The sequence below is a fragment of the Agelaius tricolor genome, unplaced genomic scaffold (assembly GCF_023055355.1).
Source record: "Agelaius tricolor isolate 1412-34295 unplaced genomic scaffold, bAgeTri1.0.p SCAF_1, whole genome shotgun sequence".
Taxonomy (NCBI): Eukaryota; Metazoa; Chordata; class Aves; order Passeriformes; family Icteridae; genus Agelaius; species Agelaius tricolor.
In genome coordinates, this window is record NW_027269261.1 from 29,825,200 (window position 1) to 29,847,396 (window position 22,197).

Consider the following 22,197-nt stretch of genomic DNA (forward strand, 5'->3'; position numbering starts at 1 on the left):
TATCTAAACACCATTTTAATCTTTTGCTGAATTTTCTGAGGGTTTCAGCTGTCCATTTGGAACTCTTCTGCCCCTCAGATGGCACAAATCCTTCTGCCAAAGTGCCCACTTCTATGCAAAGAAATATCTCCTTTATCAGAAAGTCTGTGGCTAGTAAGTGCATCTGAAGACTTCAGTACTGTCTAAAGCAGACAGAACAGAAATAGAACAGTGGGAGAAAAGACTCCATGAGAGACCCTTTTGTTCTCCTCTCAAGAGAGTATTACTTTGGTTAAGGAAGAGTTCACACTGACATTCTTCTTTGTCCCTGGTCTTTTTTCCTCAGGATCATAAAAAAAAGGACTACAGACACCAGCAGTGAGATATAAGCAAGTGAAAGAACAAGAACTACCTCCTATCACAGAAATAATATAGCTAAAAGAATTATCTGTACCACCTTTCCCATTAAGAAAGCAGAGTGCAAGGGCATATGAAAGAGTAGCATGAGCTGTGACCCCACAATGGCATGGTCCAGGAATTCACCTTCACACACATGGCAAGAGGATCAGGAAGCAGACAATGATACTCACCTGCTTACAGGAGGAGGGGTTAGTTAGCAGGTCCTATGCAGGCAGCAGTCGCAAATAACGAAGAAGGAAACATGCCAAAAATTAGCACAGAGAAAGGTACCAAGTTTAACAAGGCAGCTGAATTTAGACACACACTGTTTTCTAAGAGCATATAATGCTTAGCAAGTAATACTGGCACAGATGGTTCAAAGGTATTTCAGCATTTCTTTGCATATTTTAAATCAGCAGATGTCACAGAACTAAGAGCCCTAGGTCTTTTATGAAAATAATAAATTTGGTCTCCAAAGCATAAATTTTTTAGGTCTTTAAATATTAACTAGGATAATGCTTAAATACCTTTACAAATCCAGTCCAGAGCCTTACTGAAAGAATTGCCAAGGTTATAACTTGAGGGTCAGTTCTCCTCTCCTGATGCACAGGCACAGTTTGTGGGTATTAACAAGCATAACAAGTAAGATCTTGTTACAATGGCACATTATACCCTTTAACAACTTGTAGCCAAGTATTTTGAAAGCACTCAGTAACCTCCAAAGAGGCAGTACAGCACTTCTGGAAGACAGACTCCAACTATTTCATGACTTACTCATTATTCCAGGAAAACACCAGCTATACTGAATCAAAAGGTCAATATTACACAGTAAGATTAGGGCAAGGTCAAAAGACCTTGTAAGAATACTTGGTCAAAAGACCTTGTAAGAATACTTGGTCCAGCATTCTGTACACTGGACAGTTTTGCTTTCCCTCTTAGCCACCAAAAAGGACACACTGGGCTTGAGAGAGGAGAAGAGACCCTCTGTCACTAACAAAACTAGAAAATAGAAAAACTGTTTAATGTAAATGAAACTGGAAAAAACATGAAGGTCATGTTAATAACAGCAAAGAAAGAAATGTCTTTATCTCTACTCATTCAACATTTCAGATGCAAAAGAGCAGGGCTTGCATTGACATTTTTCTTTACAGACAGACATTTGGATGAAGTTTAAAAGTCACAAACCCAGAGTAAATACATACTTGATCAGAATGGAACATTTCCGAAAGTAAAAGGAAAAAAGACTAAATGTGAACTGAAAAAATTCTCATTAATTTTTAATTCAAAAGCAATTTTGGTTGCCTGGTCTTAAAAAAAAAAAAAAAAAAATTGATGAGGACTTGTTGATTGGAATCCAGTTCACATAGAAGCAAGTATGGATGAAATAGGAAGAACTATCATGTAAAGTAACAACAACAAAATATTTAAGGAGAGAAAAAATCACCACCAAATAATGTCAAAACCTCAACAAAAGCTGTAAGGGCAGCAAGATGTCTAACTGCACAAAAATACAAGAAGCTTACATAAGTGTTACTCTAGTGTCTGGAGCCACTGTCATAAAGTGTGTTTAATGAGGATGGAAGAGTACAGCTCAGAGACCCACGGAGGCAGGGGTAAGGGTCAGGTTAGTTTATGGCTGAATAGCTCAGGCTGCCTTCCTGTGATTGGTAACATAGCGATAAATATTATGATTCTAACTGAGACCACGACAGCTTCGGCTTTGGTTTTTGGGGACAAAAGGAAGCAAGGCTTTGCAAGGTCATTTGTAGTGAGGAAGCTGCAAGGTTTGCACCTGAAACATTGGAACAGAAGCTCTTGGGACAGGGTCTAAATCCAATCTCTTAACAGCACTGAAGTTTTGTGTGCCTTTCTTCCCTTCTGGGAACTAAGTTCTTCTTTCAAGGAATGTGATTTACAGAAAGAGAAAGGGACCCACTGAAACAGCATCAGCTATTTGCAGAAACAGAATGAGAAATGAAATCTCATCATGCAACAGTTAACATCACATTCTTCACAGCTTATCCATGTGGCTGTGAGCTCATAAATAAGAAGAGTTATTCATTATGTTTATTGGATTAGAAAGAAAATAAAAAGAGAGAAGGGAGAAGATGGAAAATCCGAAGACAAGGGGTTGGATTGTTAATTTTAAGGTACTGAGTCACTTAATGAAGTAGTTATCATCACTGTAAGGAATAATCATAAAGGTTGTTTATGATAGTTGGGTCTGTGTCTTTTCCTAAAACTGAAAATAGTCCAAAAGCAAAGGAAAGCTGGGGGAGTTCAAGGAGTGAAAGTACAATTCATCTGCTGCTAAATCTCATTCAGTGGAGATAGATTGAAAGTGACTTGCCTTCCAGGAAAAAGAGGAGGGAAAAAAGACATTCTAATAAATGGCCACTTTTAAAGTATGCTGTTTGTTCTATAATCTGTAATTCAGACCATTTCTGTCACCTAACCACTTCAGGCAGCTGGCTGTTTAAGAAAAAACAGACAAAATGAAAGACAGCTACTACAGTCACCTTGCTCAGTACTCAGGGAAGTACAGCCTTTTGTCTCTGGATGAATGGGAGAAATGGGAAGTTTGACATGCAAATATAAATGTAAAGCTCCACAGCTTTTGGAAGTCAGTGGCCAGTGACATTAACTAGAGCATTACCTGTTGGTAGGTGCTGAGAGCTGCCCATGAGTATGAAGTATATCCATACCAGAAGTTTAGACCATGCCCCGTGTGGCCCTCCCAACTTCTTTTGGTCTGCAGATTTTCTGAACAGTGGCAGAGCATCAAGTGATGCAGGCTGACTGCAGGTGGCCAAGGGCTCAGACCACTGTTGTGTATTCATTTCTCCTCCAGAAATTCAGGACAGAAAAGTTATGGAAGAGTTCACTCCTACCTGGTGCCTCTGATATGCGGAGAACATCTTTTCAAAATCTTCTAGATCCAGCACCTTGAATGCCTTTAAATCATCAATCTCATTCCAGATTGTGCCATGGATCCTCTCCTAAAAGGAAAGAACATATTTTAACTAGTTAGCAAAAATATTTAGCTAGGACCATCCAATCCCATTTGGATAAATCATTTTCTTTTCTACTCACTGGTCACATTGCTATCTACTGCTGCTGTCATTTTAGAGGCCACACTTTGTTTCAAGAGTCAGAGGAGAAAAAACAGTATTTCCTTTTGGGGTTTTGGTTTGGGTTTTTTTTTTTTGTTTGTTTGTTTTTAAAATACTATTTTGTAGTTTTCATCATAGCAAGACTCTAATGAAAAGGCACATTCCAAGACTAGCAGACCACATCTCAAGCATTATCCATGATCCCACAGCATATTTCCTTTCAAGAGTGGCCATCTGTCTAACACAACAATTGTGTCATGCTGAAAGGAGTGTTACCATTAGGATGAAAAAACTTAGGAAAAGCACTGATGCATGACAAACCCCAGACACATCTTCCCTGCTGCAAATTTTTCCAGGTTCTTTTGTAAAGCCTAAAGGGTGGGTGGCTTTCATTATGTCTGCCTGTGAAAGTAGTTTAAATTATTATTTTATTTTACTTTTAAGCTTTTCAGTCTTTGAAGTCTAATTGTTTCCTATTACATGAACTGCCTTGTCTACATGAGGTCTTTGTCAAGCCAGATAGACACAAACTATACCCAGATCCCTGAAACAGCATCATTCCCAGTAACTGGAAATGTTCACAACCCTCATGATGATACATTACCCTGAATGCCAGGACTCCTAGCTGTTTGGCAGATAATTAGCATGGAGGGAGACAGGCACAGACTTCTACTCCTTATTGCTGTCCATCAAACCCAGAACAAACAGGCTCCTCGAGTACACAAATTAGCTAATTGGCAATCATCCTAAACTATGTGAAGGTCTTGGGTGTCCTGCTGACATTCTCAGGACAGATATCCTTTGTGGCAAAGGACACAAAGGTCAAACTACCTTCTCCTTCCTACTGACTCTTAAGGTGCATTTGTGTGGGACAAGCTTTGGGTGCTCGTTACACCACTGACACCACTATTAGTTCGTTTAGTTTACTATGTGTATATTTATTGTACTTTATTAACTGCAAAAATAATGAAAATGCCGATTAAAAGAAAAAAGAAGTGGACAAAAATGCTTGTAAAAAAAGACCAAAGCAAATCTCAGGAGATAAAGAGCCAGCTGAACAGTGATGCAGAGAAAGCCAGGGACCACAAGCAATAGCAATGAAACCCTCACACAGGTTCCAGCTCTGAAGAATCTGACGTTTACCTACACAGCAAAGTGTGTTAGCACTTCATTATCAGAACTAATTAGGAACAGGCTCTACTTCCCATTCGGAGTCATCAAAAGGAATGAGGGAAATGTGCTAAGCCACAAGGCTCAAGGAGCAAGAAAAAAAAACTGAGGAGGATAAAATGAGGGGGAAATAAAAGTGTGAAGTGTTCTGGAGGAAATTCCTGTCAGGGCAGACACTGTGGAGGAAAACCAACACCCTTTCTCCAGAGGCAGCCTGTGAGTGCCTGAGGGTAAGGAGGGGTGTCTGCAGTGCTATTCACTGTGAGGGCAAATCCTAGATGGGAGCAGCACCCATCCCTGAGCAGGCTCACCACTGTCATTGTATCACCCCTTGCAATCAGCATGGCTCTTCTTTCCATAGCAGGAAGAACATGTGACTGTAACACGGCAAACAAGTCTGAGAGGCTCATCTCAGCCAAAGCAATAGGAGACAAAATTAATTTTCTTTTTATCCTAGCCCTGAACTCCACTGCCAATCTTAGCCAGAAGCATCCAGGCAGGGTGATCATTCTCATTCAATTTCCAGGCTGGCTTTGTAAACCATGAATTATAAATCCTGAGGGATGTATTTGAACAGCAGAGCAGTTCTCTGAGAGCCTCACTGTTTCAGACTGTCCAATCAACCACTGAAATGGTAGGATATTTCTTGACAGGAGTCCTTGGAGTCATCACTGGGATAGAGCCCTGAGGATGCCAAAAACCTGTATGCTGTGTTTGGCAGAGGCTGGATGTGACTCAAGACGGCTACTCATGAGTCCTGCCCATCTACCTGTCCAGCTGCAAAAACCTCACGGGAGTGAGGTTTCCTCACTAATGGCAAGAACAGTGAAAATGTCCTACAGAACAGTCTAGTCTGAATGAACTGCAAAGGGGCCAAAACAGGAAGTTCTGGGACTCAGAATAGGACTGCAGAGAGTAGTTCTCCCCCTGCTTTCCCAGGAAAACAACCCAATGAAAATAATTTCAACTTCAATTCAGATTCATTTTAAGAGCTTGGTTGAATCTGGTTCTGTTCAGGATGGTTTGTATGCTACTTGTAGCAGAAAGAGAAATTCCAAAGCAGCACCCATTGCAATGGTGTGCCCAAGCAGAACTTTGACCAAAGCAATCCAATTTTATGGCTAATGCAGTCAAAGAAAAATCAAGGCAGGCAGAGGTATAAACAATTTAACACTTGCAATGGGCCTGTCCCTTCTATTTCTACTATAAGCTCCATCCTTGAAAATTTTCATGTTGCTGCCAGATAACTTCCTGGACTGAACTCCTCATACACAGTTTACACAGTTATGGATTAACTGGCTGATAGTTTCTTGTCATCAGCCAGAGAAGACAGAGTATTTTAAGAGAAACAGACTTGCATAATGTGGTTGCGATGATAAATGATTCCCTCAGCACCATAAAAATATTTATGGTCTCCTAAATAACAATTTAAAAATAAATCCTTTATTCCTTCTTTTCTTTTTTTTTCCTTCTCTGCCCCTAGAAAGGAAAAAAAAAAAAAACCTAAAAAAAAAGCAATCATTTTATCTATAATGTTTTTCTCTCCATCGTCATTTATTTGTTTATTCATTCATTTATTCATTCTACAAGTCTTCCACAATCTGTGGTTCCTGTGCTTTGGAAAATTTTGGCCCATTTAGAGAAGCAAACCCTGTGAACTGTACTTCCCAGCATCCTCTAATGGAATGGTGACACGTACCAGGTCAGGAAACATCTTATTATGAGAAAAAGTATTGACAAGGCATTTGCTCCATCAAGCTGAGTTTTTGGTATGTTGCATTTAAAAATTCACTTGCTGTAGCAGTTGCATCATTCCACCTTTATAGTGAATCCCAGTTTGCTGAGAGACCTAATGACATTAGAAAATAACAGCGTCTCATGGCACTGCAAATCATACCAAGCTGTCCTCTGCTACACCTAAAGGATAATTTTATTTACCCTGATAGATAAATAATGATATTCTGGAAGGCACCAAAGTCCATCATGCCTCAGTAACTTCACAGCATGAGTGAAAACCTACAGTACCTTTGTTTGACCTGCAGGTTCAGAGAAACCACGGAAATGATGAGTGCTCTGTGGATACTGGAACAGGCAATCCTGCTTATTAGTAGGTTAATATTTGTAGAATATTAACCAGAAAAGTGGAAGCAACTTAAAGTTTTAATTGAGAATTCCATTATGAATCTGAAAAGTGATATAAACAAAGCACATTTTCCAAACTTTTCTCTTAATATTAGATCCTTTCTTCAGTGTGAGAAAAATCCACTTCAAGCAAAAGCTGTATTTTTTGCCTGTTTATTAATCAGCTATTTTATTTCATTGTAGGCCTAGGCACCACCACAGCTATTATGACTAGCTTCACAATGAAATTTTGGAAAACTCTTTCCATTAACTTTGAATCTCTAGCAGCAGTCCTTCATCATTTTATGTCATAAACCTCAGTCTGCTTTCAGGAAAAAAGTTCCAGAAATCAGAATAATTGATAACATTATAGAAACATTTTTTTAAAAAAATTAAGTGTCAAAATGAACACTTTCTGTTTATGTGACTGACTGTTTTGGAAATTTGGGTTTGGTGGTTTTGATTTGTTTTTATGTGTGTGTGTTTTGGGCTTTTTAAAAAACTCCTATATAGCATGTAGAAAAAATACCTTTCTTATGAAACTATTTCAGTCAGGTGTATTTAGGGCTGGCTAAAGAAAGGCTCTCTGACATCACTGATGAGAGTCATTACCAGGACACTTGATGGGAAGCTGCTTCTCCAGACATGAGATAAGAAGCAGAGCAGTTGAAGGCTGACATGATTTATTCTCAGAGCTTCAAATCAATGTTTATATTTATCAAATAGGTAACTATTAGTCCACACTTCCAATTTTCTTGAAACCAGTCCATTGCTTGGATTAACCATAAATGTTTGGTGTCTGACCTTTGGTGTTGTGTAAAACTCAGAGTGAGAGAGAATTGCTGCCCAGAAACAAAGAACGGAATCCTTCCAGGATATTACAGTGGTTGTATTGCAATATCTTTTTCTTAAAAAACAGAGATCCTTGGCACCAGCACTACTGTAGTGCTGTATGAATGGAACTCACAAACAATGCCACAGTGCTGTATGAATGGAGCTGTGGTGTGGAAGGGATTCATCAGAACTCAGACCATGCAGGCATGCAAATGTCTTTGCCACTGGTCATTAGCTTACATCAAAACTAGCACAAAGTCCTTAATTCTCAATGGAAATTAGTGGGCTGTTGGAGTTTCCTTGTTAGAAGCATAGATCCCTTCCAGTCAAACTTTTTCTTGTGGTGCCCATGGGAACTGTGGACAATCTGTTATTGTCAACTGCTAAGAGCCTGACTATATTTGATATTTCTCCCAATACCCAGCAGCTCAGTTCTTTTCTTCCAAAGACAAAATCAGCATTGGAAAAAAAAAGGTGTCACATGAACTGCCCTGGAGAACAGCCTTGATTCCACTACTGAGAAAGTATATTGCAGACAAATCCATCTCAGCCAGCCTTGTCCACACTCCTGTTGGCCTCTGTTGGCTTTCCCTCACTGCCTCGAGGCAGGCTGCAGGGACAGAGAGGAGTTTGCTCGCTTGTGGGCTGCCTCAGTCACCTTCACACTTACCTGAAAAATCTCCTGAGAGAGACTCTGAACTAATTGCTTGGAGAAAGGTGATCTAAATAGTATGTAGAGATAACTAAGAGCTGAATATTTGAATACCTACTTGCAGCCCTAACTTTATGTACAGCTGTTTCCAATGCTGTGTTCCCTCACCTTGCTGTGTTTCATGTATTGTTCCTCAAAACGTTTTTGTGGGGAAAAGTTGTATTCTTGTGAATTGGAAGTTAAACCCTACCACAAACCACAAAAATACTGTGCACACTTCCAAGCCTCAGTTTCCCAGGCTCAAAAACTCAAAATGTGCTGCTCCCAGACAGTGTGTTTGTTTTGAGTCCTCACTCATTCCAGTCTGGCTACTCTGACAGCTCAGTTCAGGAGAACACCACAGAAGTGCCGCAAAGGTAACAAAAGGCATGACAAAGCCCATCCAACCTACTAATGACTTTGTGCTCAGAAGATTCATATCCATGTGAATAGAAAGATACCAAAGCAGGAAATCTAAGATAAATGAGGAAGATGACCAAATGAGGAAGATGACCACCATTTCACTTTTCCAGCAGTCAGTGAAATTAAATAATTCCATAACAAAGTGCAACCCAAGTAACAGCATGAGATACCTGCATTGACACCACAACCTCTGCTCTTCTGCAGAGACCATACCAGGTTCAAAACACTAACACTGGCAGACACTCCAAAATGAAGGCCCCACCCTCTCTCATGCCCCTTTTCCCAACTATTTTGCCATCCTCAAAATATTGTCTTTTAGCCATCTCACCACCCAGGTCCTCAATTTTATTAGCACAGCTGCCTTCACTCTTATCCAGAGGGCAGGATAAGCCTACAGTTACTGTACACTAAACAGAAACACCTGTGACTCTCTCTTTTTCATATAAATTCATATATATACATGTATTAGTTATTATTTCTTTTCTTCAGAGCACTAAGTTCCATGTTCTGCAAAGGAAAATAAATCCTTGTCCTTACATTCTCTCCCACACCCCCCACGTGGCCTTGACAGACAAGCACAGACGGTGTAGCAAATATTTCACTTCACTTTATTTTAAAGAAAAGGGGAGAGGGGGAGAGAGAATTCTTGTGGCATTCCAGAGGTCCCTGGACACTCATTCCAAATGCCGGAGTTGGGCCCTGGGTGAGTTTCAGTCTAAAAGAGAACCTGGGTTTCTAGGCAGAAATCCAAACTCAACACAGACACTTTTTTTCTTTCTAAATCAGTTAAAAAAATTAAGACCTAAAGAGAAGAGGAGGGGAAGGAGAAGGGAAAAAGAGAGAGAAGGAGAAGAGAGAAGGGAAGGAGAAGGAGACACAACCAAGGCAGAAGAAAAATGAGTGCAACAGGAAGAATCCAAGTCCTCTGGGATTTGTTGGTTTTTTTTTGCCAACCTGGAGTTTTGTCACCTACAGACAGAGTTATAAGCATTCAAGGAGGAAGGCAGCTTCCCTCATGGCCATGAGCAAACAGTGAGGAGAATCAGGACACCTTTCTCTCCTTGGTGATGGCTCCTGCCAGAGTAGAGGTGGCTGGATGGTTTTCCAGATGGTTCTCACCATGTTTTGCCCACATTGGCTCTGGTCACCCTTTTCCCTGGTGTACAAGTGAGGGCAGCTCTGGCACACCAGTCCTGGAGATGTCCAGCTCTCACTTAGGTATTCAGTCCCACTACAGCTTTGCTTGACCAGATCATTTGCATGGCCAGACCTATGCAGCTCAATCTATCACAGGGGATGTGCTGCACTGCTCGAGAACTGGGGAGAATCCCTAAATACAATTAATGACTCCTACTGACCACAGCCCACAGAAGGCCACTTGCTTCTATGCCACTTTGCATTTCATGGCATTAATCAACACTGGCATATACTCAGACAGTAAATCAATTGAGTAATGCAGTTTCTTACCTCACTCAGCTTAGCCCAGTTGAAGGATTTCAGTGGATGTGAAGGCTGTGGGATCGATTTCTTCTTCAGACTGGGGCCACTGGTGCTGAAGGTGGTTGTTGAAGGGGGTGGCACCCCCATGCTGAAGAAAGGTGGTGCTCCTGGCGGAGGAGGAGGTCCTCCTGGTGGAGGTGGTGGAGCAGGAGGTGGGGGACAGCTGGAGAAAGGCAGAGGAGGTGGCAGAGGTGGCAAATTCTCAGACATATGAGAAGAGGACAAAGCTAATGGGCCACCTGGAGGAGGGGGTGGTGGGGGTGGGAAGGAAATGCTGCCCCCTTGCTGGAAAATAAAAAACACAGAGAAAAAGAAAGCAAACAGTTTAAAAGGCACAATAACTCCATGTTGCCAGCTGATGTGATTTTATTACGACTCTCAAAATATTTGATGTTTTCTTTAAAGCCTCCTGCACTCAAAGCCATCCAATAAAGGGAGGAATCTCAGCTTTCATTTAAGGGAAAGTTTCAAGCCCGTGGAGTTGTGGAGAAGAGCTGGAAAAAGGAACCATAAATGGCTCAGAAAAACAGAAAGCTAGTAAAAGAAGCCAAAATGTATTATTTTCTCCTTATGTATGAAAAAAGAGAAAAGTTCAATCTTATGAACTTTTGAACTCCTGGGTTTAAAAGCTAAGGGTTTGAAACACTGAATACCTGTCATTAGGCCTCAGTAATGCAAAGTGGGAGAGGGGAGGAGGAAATGAATCTGCCTTCTGCAGTGTCTAACTTCTCAGGGCTGTGTTCTGGTGGCTCAGACACACTGCTGGGATAGAAGGGAACACCAAACAGGAGGGAGCATCTGCAAATGCCACTTTTGCAGAACTCTGTGACAGTTCAGATGCTCTTGCAGCATGATAGGAATCCTGTTTCTTACATACTTTTGTATCAGGGAGGTTTCTCTCTATTCCACTGAAATAATAACCAGGGCCACCCCACTCAGCAAGGAAAATTATGGCTGGAGGAGGACACGTGCCTCAGCAGCTCCTGCAAGGAAGGTAGCTGAGGAGAAGGAATGGAGCAGCCCATGCATGAACCATTCTATACCACCAGCTCAGGGATTTTGGTCTCATCTAAAAGCTGAGTAGCTTCTAAGTATTCTCCATTATGACCACAGATGTGCTTCATGTATAACATGCTTTTGTTCATCATTCACTAGTTAGCAGCTTTTAAACAAGGATGGGGAAGACTCCCAGTCTCATACCGAGAACTCATTAAGCTGAGCCACCAGATCATTCATCTGGTCTCGGGTCTGGCGCAGCTCCAAGGATTCCTTCTGCAGCTTGTCCTTCATTTTGTTCAGTGTCTTCATCATTTCATCCTTCTCCTGGGTTTTTGTTTCACATTCCCGCTCCTTCTTCTCTAGCCTGCTCATCAGCTCTGCATGGTCTAGGGGGAACACGCAAGTGGGACTGATGAAACAAGGCTCATGAACAGTCCCTGGGGAGATGTAGGTTAATAAAGCTGAAATAAAGCTGACACTTCTGGCAGCTCAAGCAGGGATGTATAATGAGAGCAAGAAAAAGAAAATAGAGTCTGACTGTCTTGACAAGGACCTTCAGTGATCAAGACAGCAATGCCTAAGTTTCAGTTAGACTGTAAAATCACTTCATGTGAGGACTGAAGGAACCCCCATCCTGTGAAATACACACAGGATCACCATGTGAAATACACACAGGATCACCAAACAACTGTTCACCATGACACAAAATGTCTGCAAAAGGAAAAGTTGTGCCCAGCTCTGCTGCTCACTGCTCTGTGAATGAATTGGGATCAGTTTCTGCCTATGCAAGCAAAGAGGATGAACTCACCTTTCCGGAACTTCTCTGCCTGATCCCTCCACTGCTTGACCTCATTTTCATTCACCAGCCTGAAAGAGGAAATGAGATCATTTAAACTTTTCCTGAGCTACCCAGGTTGAAAGGCAAGTGGCCATTTTGCAAAGGGATCAGCAAAAGGCAACCTGGTAAGTGTACAAGTTTAAACAGGATCACACCAGTGGTCCTTCTGGATCCAGATTCTGCTCCCTAGCCTACAACTAATAGGAAAAGGATGCCTTTTTACTCAGCGTCATAAAAAGGGATAAAGGAATGGCTGTGGAAGAAATTCCTGATGCATTCCTGTCTTCAGGTAATGCCCTCAAAGTGCCAAGTCTACTTATTTTGAAAGAGAGAGGTCATCACTAAAATAATCACAGCTGCTATGGGTTACAAATTACCCCATTCTTAATATAAGACCAGATTGCCATTGTTTTTTTCCTAATCTCATTGGTTCTATTTTTTCTTTCTTACAAGGAGGAAGAACATTTCTCTATTGGGTAATACATCAGCGACAAGGCAATTCTCATATCTCATACGGGCACAGCTATTTCCTATTACTGACAGAAAATATGCAGGGCATGCTGGGGATTGATTAGATATGCAGAATAGGAGTAGCTATGAAAGCAGAAAGGGAAGATCAGGCATGAAATCTACAATGAAGTCTGGTATCCAACACCACTGTATTTTTCCATGACAAGAAATCAGTTTCGATGTTGGCTCACACCTATAACAAAAGGAACTGTAAAATTTTTAGTACAGGAGAATTTGGTTTCATATAGGACTTATGTTCTATAAATGTTCTTTTCAGTGGATAATTCGGAAGGGTAATGGGCCATGAATTACCTGCAGAGGCAGTTGGATGAAATGAAGAATCCAAAAGTTTGGCTAAAAAAGGACTGAGAACAGGGAAGTTGAGAAGAGAGCCAGCTCATGTAGCTAGACTTCTCAAATGATGCATCCTATGGGAAAAAATAATGGTAATGCCCTCAACCAAGTCTGTGGGTGAGAGCAAACAGACATTTTATGAAGAGGTAAGAGGCTTTGTGTGCCAAGTGGGGACTGCTTTCCCCTATTTGCAATCTTTCTAAACCATGTGCTCATTAGTAGGAATGGGATCTACATAGAGAATATGATATTATTTTTACTTTTTAATATCAAGGAAAGCTTTCATGAGCATCCTGAATTAAAAAAGGCACATGAGGAAGCCTTGTTATAAAATCATGAGCATTTTTTCTGATCCTCTAACCAGAATAACAGTTACTAGAAGTCAAATACAATGACTTTGCAGGGAAATACTGCCAAGCTAAGATGTCATTAGAAGGAAACTACTTAGAAGACTTAACTACTTGACAGGACAAGGAGAAGCTGTAAGTTGAAATGAGGAAGTCCTCACATATGATATTTTATTTCTTAAGCACCTGCATACTGATCATATCCTTATACCTGCATAACAGAAATAAACAATAATAAAGCAGCTTACATTTTAATGATATTTTTGACATTGAAGTTGTCCAATGGAGCTATATCTGGATCATCCCCTCGTTCATCCTGAAGAACAATTTGTTGGAGTATTCTGTCCAACAGTTGCCACTGCTGGAAGTTTCCTCCATTCCTCTTATCTGTATTGAAAAAAGACCAACCCATGAGATCTTCCAATTCCATGCCAAAGTGCCCAGACTTGCCAACAAACTGGCATTCTTTCCTCCCCACCTTTCATCTCAGTCCCGTGTGTGATGAATTACAGAACACAAAGACTAACTCTGAGCAGTTGCTAGCATCTTATTTACAAACACCTGGCATACTGGGACAGCTCATAACAGGCACAGGCAACTTTGTGCCTGATGTGCACATTCAGGCTATGCAGCCCTTCTGACCGGTTAGCTATAAATTGCACACTAAACATCTATAAAAAGGATTCCTTTGTGATAACTAACACTCAGTGTTTTCTGGGGCTTGATGTTGAGATCACTGTAGAAACAATGAGGTGTTCTATCTGCATGCTTGGTTATCTGCAGGTCAGTGAAACTCAACTGGCATGAAAAATTCATACAAACATGACTGGAAAGTGCAGAGATAAAGAACAGAATTTGAACCAAAGGTACTGATCCCATGGATATCCAAACAGAAGAGCCAGAGCAACATTGAATTCACCTCAACTCTTTAAGTTACATAACCAAGATCTTTAGGCTCTTTAAAACTGCTCCAGTATAATCCTGCCCTGGCCTAACAGGATTTGGTCTTTCTGCCACCAAAAATCCCAGTCCATACATAAAGCTCAAGCTCTCTTCTAAAAAGCAATATCAAAGAGGCCACTGAGACTAAGTACTGCTCAAATTTATGCATTGCTGTACTTGAATCTAATGAGAGCCTGAGAACATACCGCACATCACACTGCTTGCTGAAAAGCACACCCCAGTACATCTCCCTCATGTTCCCTTCTCGGTTTGATTGCTCAAATACAGACGGAAATCATGGAAGACCAGCACCTCACACCTAACAGGATCAAGGCAGGCAGCTCTTTAGTGATCCTGCTGTTACACTCTGGATGCATAACTGAATTATTTTATTGCAGTTCATAAGAAGATTCTTATCACTTCCTTTGGAAGTAAATTCCAGTATTATTTTCACTTTGTGTTTGGGAGCTCTCCATTAAAGCACTGCCATGAGACAGCAATCTGACGACTTACTGTGGAATTTCCCAGTGGCAGAACAGCTTTCAGTACTGTACTGTTTCACCAGAAAAAAATCTTCAGTGTCTTTTTTTAATATTCCAAATGCTATCTCTTTCTGGGAATTCCCTGATCTATAGCACAAGGACTCTTTTTTAAAACTTCTGATTTAAAATAATTAAAAGCTATGTCAGTGACTAACTGGAATGTCTCAGCTACTCAATTTTATTTACAAGTGCAGAGAGGTCAAACTGCTGCCCTAAGTATTGCAACAAAAATTTTTCAGTGTAAGATACCAAGTTTCTTAGCCACAGCCAAGTTCTGAATGGGAGACAATGGCAGTGCCATTGTGCCCTGGTATCTGTGAACTTGTACCTACACCAGAGTTTCACCCAGTTCTCCAATACCTCTTCTCTGGAAATCTGTAAATGTACTCACATGGCATCTGCAAGCAGTGCTGGAGGATGGATAACAAATAGGGATAGGCATCTGTATGCTTCAATCTCTTCTTGATCAACTCAAACATCTGAGAGGCACTTTTTGTATCAATGTGGATCTGAAGTGAGAAAAGAGAAAAACCATCCACAGTAAAAGCCTGATTAACTGTGAAAGAGCCAATCAATACAAAGACAGGCAAATTTCCAGCAATTGGACCTCTGCAAAGTCTCCTGCCATGCCCAGCTGCAGCTTCCAGGAACAGGCACAAGGGTCTTTGACACCACCATTGTCATCCCTATCCAGTATGGAAAAGATCCCCAAAGTAGAAGGCTAGAAAGGTGGGAGCCATGCAAAGCCACAAAGAACTGTTCTGGAGCAAGCAAAACATTTGGGTCCTGGAAACTGGTGGCACATATAGTAGAAGCTAAGCAAGAAAGACTCAGTTGTTCTGTATCTGTGTGAACAGCTCTTGCTGCACACAAAGAAAGAGGGGATTAAACCATTCAGGACCCTACAGCTTTTTATTGATGCTAGAGGTTGTCTCTACGTTAGTCTTCAAAATCCACATATTCTAAAATACTGATCCTGTCCACAGGCTCTGAGGCAACAGTTATCAGCAGAGTTACATGTAATCTTGGGAAGAAAATCAGAAAATAGGCCAAACTTCACCCATAGTCCTGCAAAGGGGATGTCTAGAAGACATCCGGATCATCAGGACTGAGAACCTAAGAGCATGGTAGAGAACCTCCTCCACTCCTAAACATTCAGGCAAACAAAAGAAAGAAGTTTTTTATCAAAGATACTCATCAGAAGCCCTTTGTGCGACCACTGTTTTCATTGTTCACACAGTGCAAACCTCCTGCTTGCTAAATGAGAAACAGTGAAAACAAGAGCATCAACCACTTCCAGCATCAAAGCCAAACATTAGTTTTAGGGAGCACAAAGGAAAGGTGCAAGAAGCATCCCAAAAGGATGCAAGCTCAGCTTTGGCCAGTTCATGTACTACAAAGAAAAACTTACCAGGTCAAACCGCTTGGCAAGCTCCAGGTCATCTTCATTTCTGACCATCTCAAAGAAATCTAAATGTCTAAGAGGAAACAGAATAACAAGACATCTGCCAATGTTCATGGCACGATTCAGACTTAAACTAAGTGTGTCACTAGAGAAGCAGCAAAACCTCAGTTCAGCTAGAACATGTGGAAATTGGCAAACCTTTCTTACATGAAGTGCTGTCACAGGTATGCAAGGCAAGGGGGTCAGTGACAGGCCAAAAGAAAAGGCTGGCAGAGGTGCACACACTCTAACTCTGTGTTGAGGTAAGGTGGAAAAGATAAACATAAAATAGGAAAGGGATATTCTGTTTTTGATGAATGCAATGCCTGCAGTGATAATACAGTTCTAAAAAGTCCACACCACACTTGCTAGGCAGGTATTGGATCATTACAAGTTGTTTCTTTTAAGCAGCGAAGCAGAAATGCATTCAGTGGATCAGTTCTCAACAGCCTCTAGATATGCCTACTGATAACAACAGCAGCATGACTATGTCTGGATCTGGGTGACCTGGTGAGTGACACATTTGACCATCTGGAGTTTTCTTACATAGAGACTGGAGCACAGCAGGTGATGTGAGAAAGGCTGTGGCACATTTTCCTGTACAGATCTGGTACAAGAGTCTTTGTAATCCAGGCATCTGAAATCCTCTCAAACCTTTGTTATTCTCCTAACTTGTAAAATCCAACTAAGTCCCTTCTAAACATTCCTGGTTACTGTCCAAAGGAATACAGATCATCTATAGGACATATTTTCTTATTCTTGCTTATAATGTTGCAGATCAAAAGCACCATTCCTGGTTCCAGCTCTGCAGCAAACTACAGTCATACAACTTGGAAACTCAGAACCTGCACTTAGACCACACATACTCAGTCACAATGAAGTCAATGAACTACTGGCTTCCCTGCCTCCTACTAGGACAGGCTTTTGTTCCAGTTTTGCTTCAAGAGAAAACAATTAGAATACTTTTTGTATTTTTCATTCTGACTGCCATCCCCTGCTGAGAAAAAAAGCAATTGAGGAACTCCTTTGCCACAGCCTCTGCCAACTTAGTATGTATGTTTCCTACTTCATCTGCTGATGTTAATTTTAGGATAAATATATATTTTTTTATTTTCTTTTTGTTTTTTTATGGAGTCAGTCTCAAGAAGAGACAGAATAAGCTGTCTGAAATAGAGAAGAGTTTCTAAGAAGTCTTTCTGTTCACCAGTAGCAGTTCTCAGAAAATAAGTCTTACCTGTCCAGTGTGGCATTCTCGTGTCCTCTGAGCTTGTCAATGACGGGTTGAATTCCCAGCATTAGAAACTCATATCGGAGGTGCAATCGGAACTCCAAATTGTCCTTAAAAAATGGGGGAAATCCAAGTTATTTGTTTTCAAAAGCTGTCAATCTCATTTTAAAAACATTTACTTAAAACTTCAGTTCTTCCCTTTTTAATATTCTCTATCCTGACCCCAAATTCACAGGATGAATAATTCCAGTAAAGTAAGTAAAAAAGGAATTAATGCCATTGCTTCCATTGCACTTAAAAGTAGATTTATGTACTATGAGTTTTGCATATGCAGTCATAAGGACAGCACACTCCATGTTGTTCCATGAGGAACAGAAGCTACTGGCACTTTTCCTGCTAGTCCATTAGAGGTTCCTCTCCTGCTTACAGATGAACAGCATTGCAGTCTTCCTCCTAATTTTTTCCTGTTTATTTGTCATAAGACCATATACATAAAATCACATAGTCTGACAAACCTTCTGACATCTATTCAGTGGGATGTCACAGGATTCCCAGATACAGAGACAAATACATTGTCAGATAGCTCTCAGGAGCTTGCTGTCTCTTGTGGTTTAACCAAAACAAAAGAAAAAAAAAGCTAATGTCACAAAAGTAACACTTTTAATGTAATAAATTAGTTTAAACTATCCTTCAGATTCAAAAGGAAGTCTTGTTAATGAAAGTAAAACAACTGGGACCTTGGATTTTTTTCTGAAATGTTTCCCCTTGATATTTTAAAATTAAAATGCTTTGACTTTGGCTTTGAGTCAAAACAACTTAGCACTTCAAAACATTTCTGAAGGTAAACCAAAATATTTTCTAAAAAGGATGAAATAAAAAGGTAAATGCTTTACAGTTCTTAAAACAAACAAAAAAACCCTCCACAACCAAAACAGCAAAAAACCGACCAACCAACCAAAAAACAACCCAAAGTAATCACTTCAGTGTAAGTAGTCTATGCTATACTGAAGAAGCTCGAAATGAAATAATATGGAAGACATAATTATAAGACTGATCTTAACAATTAAGCATTATTTCCCACAAAATATATCCACCCACTACCGCAAGATTTGTGACTTAATCTACTAACTATTTCCAAGGTAAACAAATTTAAACATAACATTTCAGAAAGAATTTCCTGGGCAGTGACTCACCTCACCAGCACCTGCATTCAGAACAGCATTGATAAAGGACATGATGGCTGTTTTGAGGTTCACTTCATCTCGGTATCGCCCCATGCTTCGGTCTAGCTCATTTAACAATGACTGAAACAGAACAGCAAGCTCAGTTAGAGGACATAAGGTGCTTTCTTGCAGGATAGATTGCACTTCTCTATACAGGGGAGATAATTGTAAAGAGAAGATGCCTCTAAGGAATAAAGCCTATGCCTGAACCTTGAAAGATTTATCCTTGTTCCTTCACTTACCACCTTTTAACATGAAGCAGACAATTATTTCCTCTTGGTAAGCTCCTTTTAGGGATTTTCAAATAGCAGGAATATTCCCTGTGCATACAGCTCCAAAGCTCAAAGTTGAATTACACATCTCCCCTGGAAGTGCAGTTAAGCTCCAGTCTCCACGTTACAGACTCATGGAATGGTTTGGGTTAACAATGACCCTTAAAGATCATCTAGTCCTGACTCTCCTGCCATGAGCAGGAACATCTTTCTGCCAGACCTGGGCTTCTTCCCAAAGCTCCATCCAGCCTGGCCTCGAACACTTCCAGGGATGAGGCATCTACAACTTCTCTGGCCAACCTGTTCCAGTGCCTTTTCACCCTCATCATAAAAAACTCTTTTCCTTTTACCCATTCAATGTCTAGCTTTTTATAGTTTAAACCCTTTAGCCCTTGCCCTGTCACCACAGGCCCTGGTAAAATGCCTTTCTCCATCTTTCTTATAAGCTCTGTTTATTGAAAGGTTGCTGGAAGTTCTCCCTGGAGGCTGCATGTCCCCCTGGTAATGAACCCACAGGGGGTGTTCAGCACAGGAATTTTTTTGGTCTAATTTCTGCATACGTACTGATATTTTACCATAATCTTGTGAATATCAGGAGACAAAAGAGAAAAAGACTAGACAAGTAGCATTGGTGGCCTTTGCCTTATTCAGGATTAATTCCACTTGAATATTTACCAAAGAGGTTATATGCAGAAACTGAGTAGCCATGAAAGCAACTCTACTTTCAGCTTTCTGCTGATCACCATTATTATTCTCTTCAGGATCTTCTCTGATCAGTTCATAATTCCAAGGATGATTTTCCTTACTGGAAGAGTAACAAATTCCACTTCAGATCTGTGAGTTCAGCTGTATGAGTCTCACTCCAGCATAAATAATAAATGCCTCACACTCATATATTTGTTTTGCTATCACACTAAAAAAGAGAGAATTCTTTTTTAGTCTCCCTAAGAAGTTTTGACCATAAAGGGATAACGAAGACAAAAATAACTTTTTTGTGTTTGGCTCAGCAGACCATCTAAATAACATTTTGAAGCTATGATGCTGAGTAAGGAAGTTCATTTTCCTCTAGTCAGTCTTTTGTCCCTGGTTACTGAAAGTGTTCATTCATAGCAAAATCTTTCCTCTTCTAGTCACTATAGGTCTATCTTGTTTCCTGTAGAAAGCCACAGAGATATGTCTCAAGAAACAGGAGGAATATCCTCCTGTACATTCTTCAGGGGAAAGAAACCTCCTGGCTTCATGCTTATTTTTGTGCAAAAATATTTTGACCTATCATACACTGCTACTGACAGCTGTTTTCACATCTGAGCATGGTATGTTCATTATCAAACAAGCTCGATTTCATTAACTCCTTTCTCTTGTTGCTTCTAAATTTCCCATCTGGAATTTTCAAATTTCCCTACTCCAGGCATTTGAGCTTCAATCTTATCCAGCACCTCAGTAACTGTGTTACCACCACATAATACTTTGCTAGAAATGGGAACGAGTCTTACATAAAAGCACATGAAATGCTCTACTGAGCCAGACTGGTAGTCAGCTCAATCCACCATCCTATCTCCAACAGTGACAATCAGAAACTACTTGAGAAGTCTTTAAATTCACCAACAAAACCAACTGTTCAACTTGACAAACAAGCAGAAGTGAAATAAATGAGAGAATTTTATTCTGTTACTTCAAGATTTGACACTGAAATTCAAAACACGTGTGCCTTCTTGGAATAATTGAATTAGCCATCACTACAGAAGCAGCAAAACCAAGGATGGTTTTGCTGGTTTTCTTCAGAGGCTTTTCATTCCTATCATACTTTCTCACAGACTTGTAGGAACATGACAGAATCTATGAAACAGCATATCAGGTACAGCATACAGACAGGTTGAAGGATGCTAACAGAAGTTTTCTATCCCCCATTTCAGAACGCTGAACGAGAAGCAGAATGCAATGGAAGGCATATCAAATTCTGGGCAAGAAAACCCAAAATTCTGTGTTGCACTAATCCAATTGAAGAGCAGCACATCTTCATGTAATTGTTCAGCTTGAGAAGGAAACACTCTAAGTTCTTGCTATTCCTAAAAATCAGAGTCTACACCCACATATTGTGGCCAAACTCCAATATCTCCAACTCTTAGCAAATGGCTGAGGTTCAAATCTTCACTTGAACATTTCCTGTGAAAAAGATTTCACCACACCTCTTGGCAGCCACTTCTGTGGCCCAATTGATCTTATGATTATAAAGGTTTTTCCTACTATTTAAGCAAAACTTTCCTCACTTAATCCCATTATTCCTCATCACTGACAACCAGTAGGGTTTCATTCAATCTGCAGCAAACCTCAAAAGGCTTTGGCTGAGCCCCAAAGGGAAGAAGGAAATCAAGAGTGAATACAGCCTTTTAATTTGTTCCTTGTTAGATCCTCTACTACAATTCCAAATTGATCAGCTTCCTCCTTACAAATTATGGTCTGTACTGACAGTGTTTGATATAAACCAGGCAAGGGGGCTCTGGAAGAAATGCTCCTGGCCTCCACCTTTTCAACTGACAATATCAAACTTTCTTTATTCATACACCTCGAGCTTCAAAATTTCTAGCAGCATTAAGGAGGAAAACAAGAGTTTTCCGCCCAAAGCAGCCCAGTTAATATTTCCACTGTGAAGTGAAACCAGCTTCTTTCAGACAGTACCTAACACCTAGGTTCTGTCACGACTAAAAGGAAAATTCTTTCTCCCCACAGGGATCCACAGCTAGACGAGTGTTTTAAATAGCAAGCTACGCTGCAAGAGCACTGGAACATCCTGATAAACTTTTTAGGCCAATAGAGCATTACGACTGCAATATTAGTTTTGTCTCAAAATATGACATGTTAAAAAGTATAATGTGATACAATGCCATGACACAGAGAGAAGGAGGGGAAGCAGAAAGCATAAAAATAATCATAAAGGCAACAGCTTATGGGAGAGAAAGAATGTGCCACTTTCACAAGGGATACCAGTCATAAATACAATAATTCTGACATGAATGACTTTAAAATCAGAGACTCTTCTTTCTCAGTTTTCACAGCATTTTATAAAACTCCATAGTCACAAGAATAAGAACAAAAAGACAAAGTAATGTTTTTATGATCACACAGTGAGCCAGTGACAGAATTATGCTGAATACATGGAAAAAAATCCCAGCAAGGACAATAAGGGCTCAAACAAGGGCTCATCTTCCTAATTCCACATTTCTGCTCTGAGGATTTACTGTTTGGATTTCAAGTGTTTTCTTTCATCTCT

At 40.4% G+C, this 22,197-nt stretch overlaps 1 protein-coding gene across 3 annotated transcripts in view; it reads right to left on the reverse strand.

Moving 5' to 3' along the window:
- The window catches only part of DAAM2 (dishevelled associated activator of morphogenesis 2), a 209,273-nt gene that overhangs the window by 37,903 nt on the left and 149,173 nt on the right, over window positions 1-22,197 (reverse strand). For 2 of the 3 annotated variants that reach the window (XM_071428219.1, XM_071428211.1), the window contains 10 exons: window positions 18,628-18,738; window positions 17,441-17,544; window positions 16,174-16,240; window positions 15,154-15,271; window positions 13,527-13,665; window positions 12,038-12,096; window positions 11,431-11,615; window positions 10,198-10,515; window positions 3,270-3,377; window positions 570-602 (listed from right to left, as the gene is read on the reverse strand). In XM_071428219.1, coding sequence (XP_071284320.1) covers window positions 570-602; window positions 3,270-3,377; window positions 10,198-10,515; window positions 11,431-11,615; window positions 12,038-12,096; window positions 13,527-13,665; window positions 15,154-15,271; window positions 16,174-16,240; window positions 17,441-17,544; window positions 18,628-18,738 — 1,242 coding nt within the window. The remainder of the gene's footprint in view (window positions 1-569; window positions 603-3,269; window positions 3,378-10,197; window positions 10,516-11,430; window positions 11,616-12,037; window positions 12,097-13,526; window positions 13,666-15,153; window positions 15,272-16,173; window positions 16,241-17,440; window positions 17,545-18,627; window positions 18,739-22,197) is intronic. The other variant, XM_071428227.1, reaches the window with a different exon arrangement.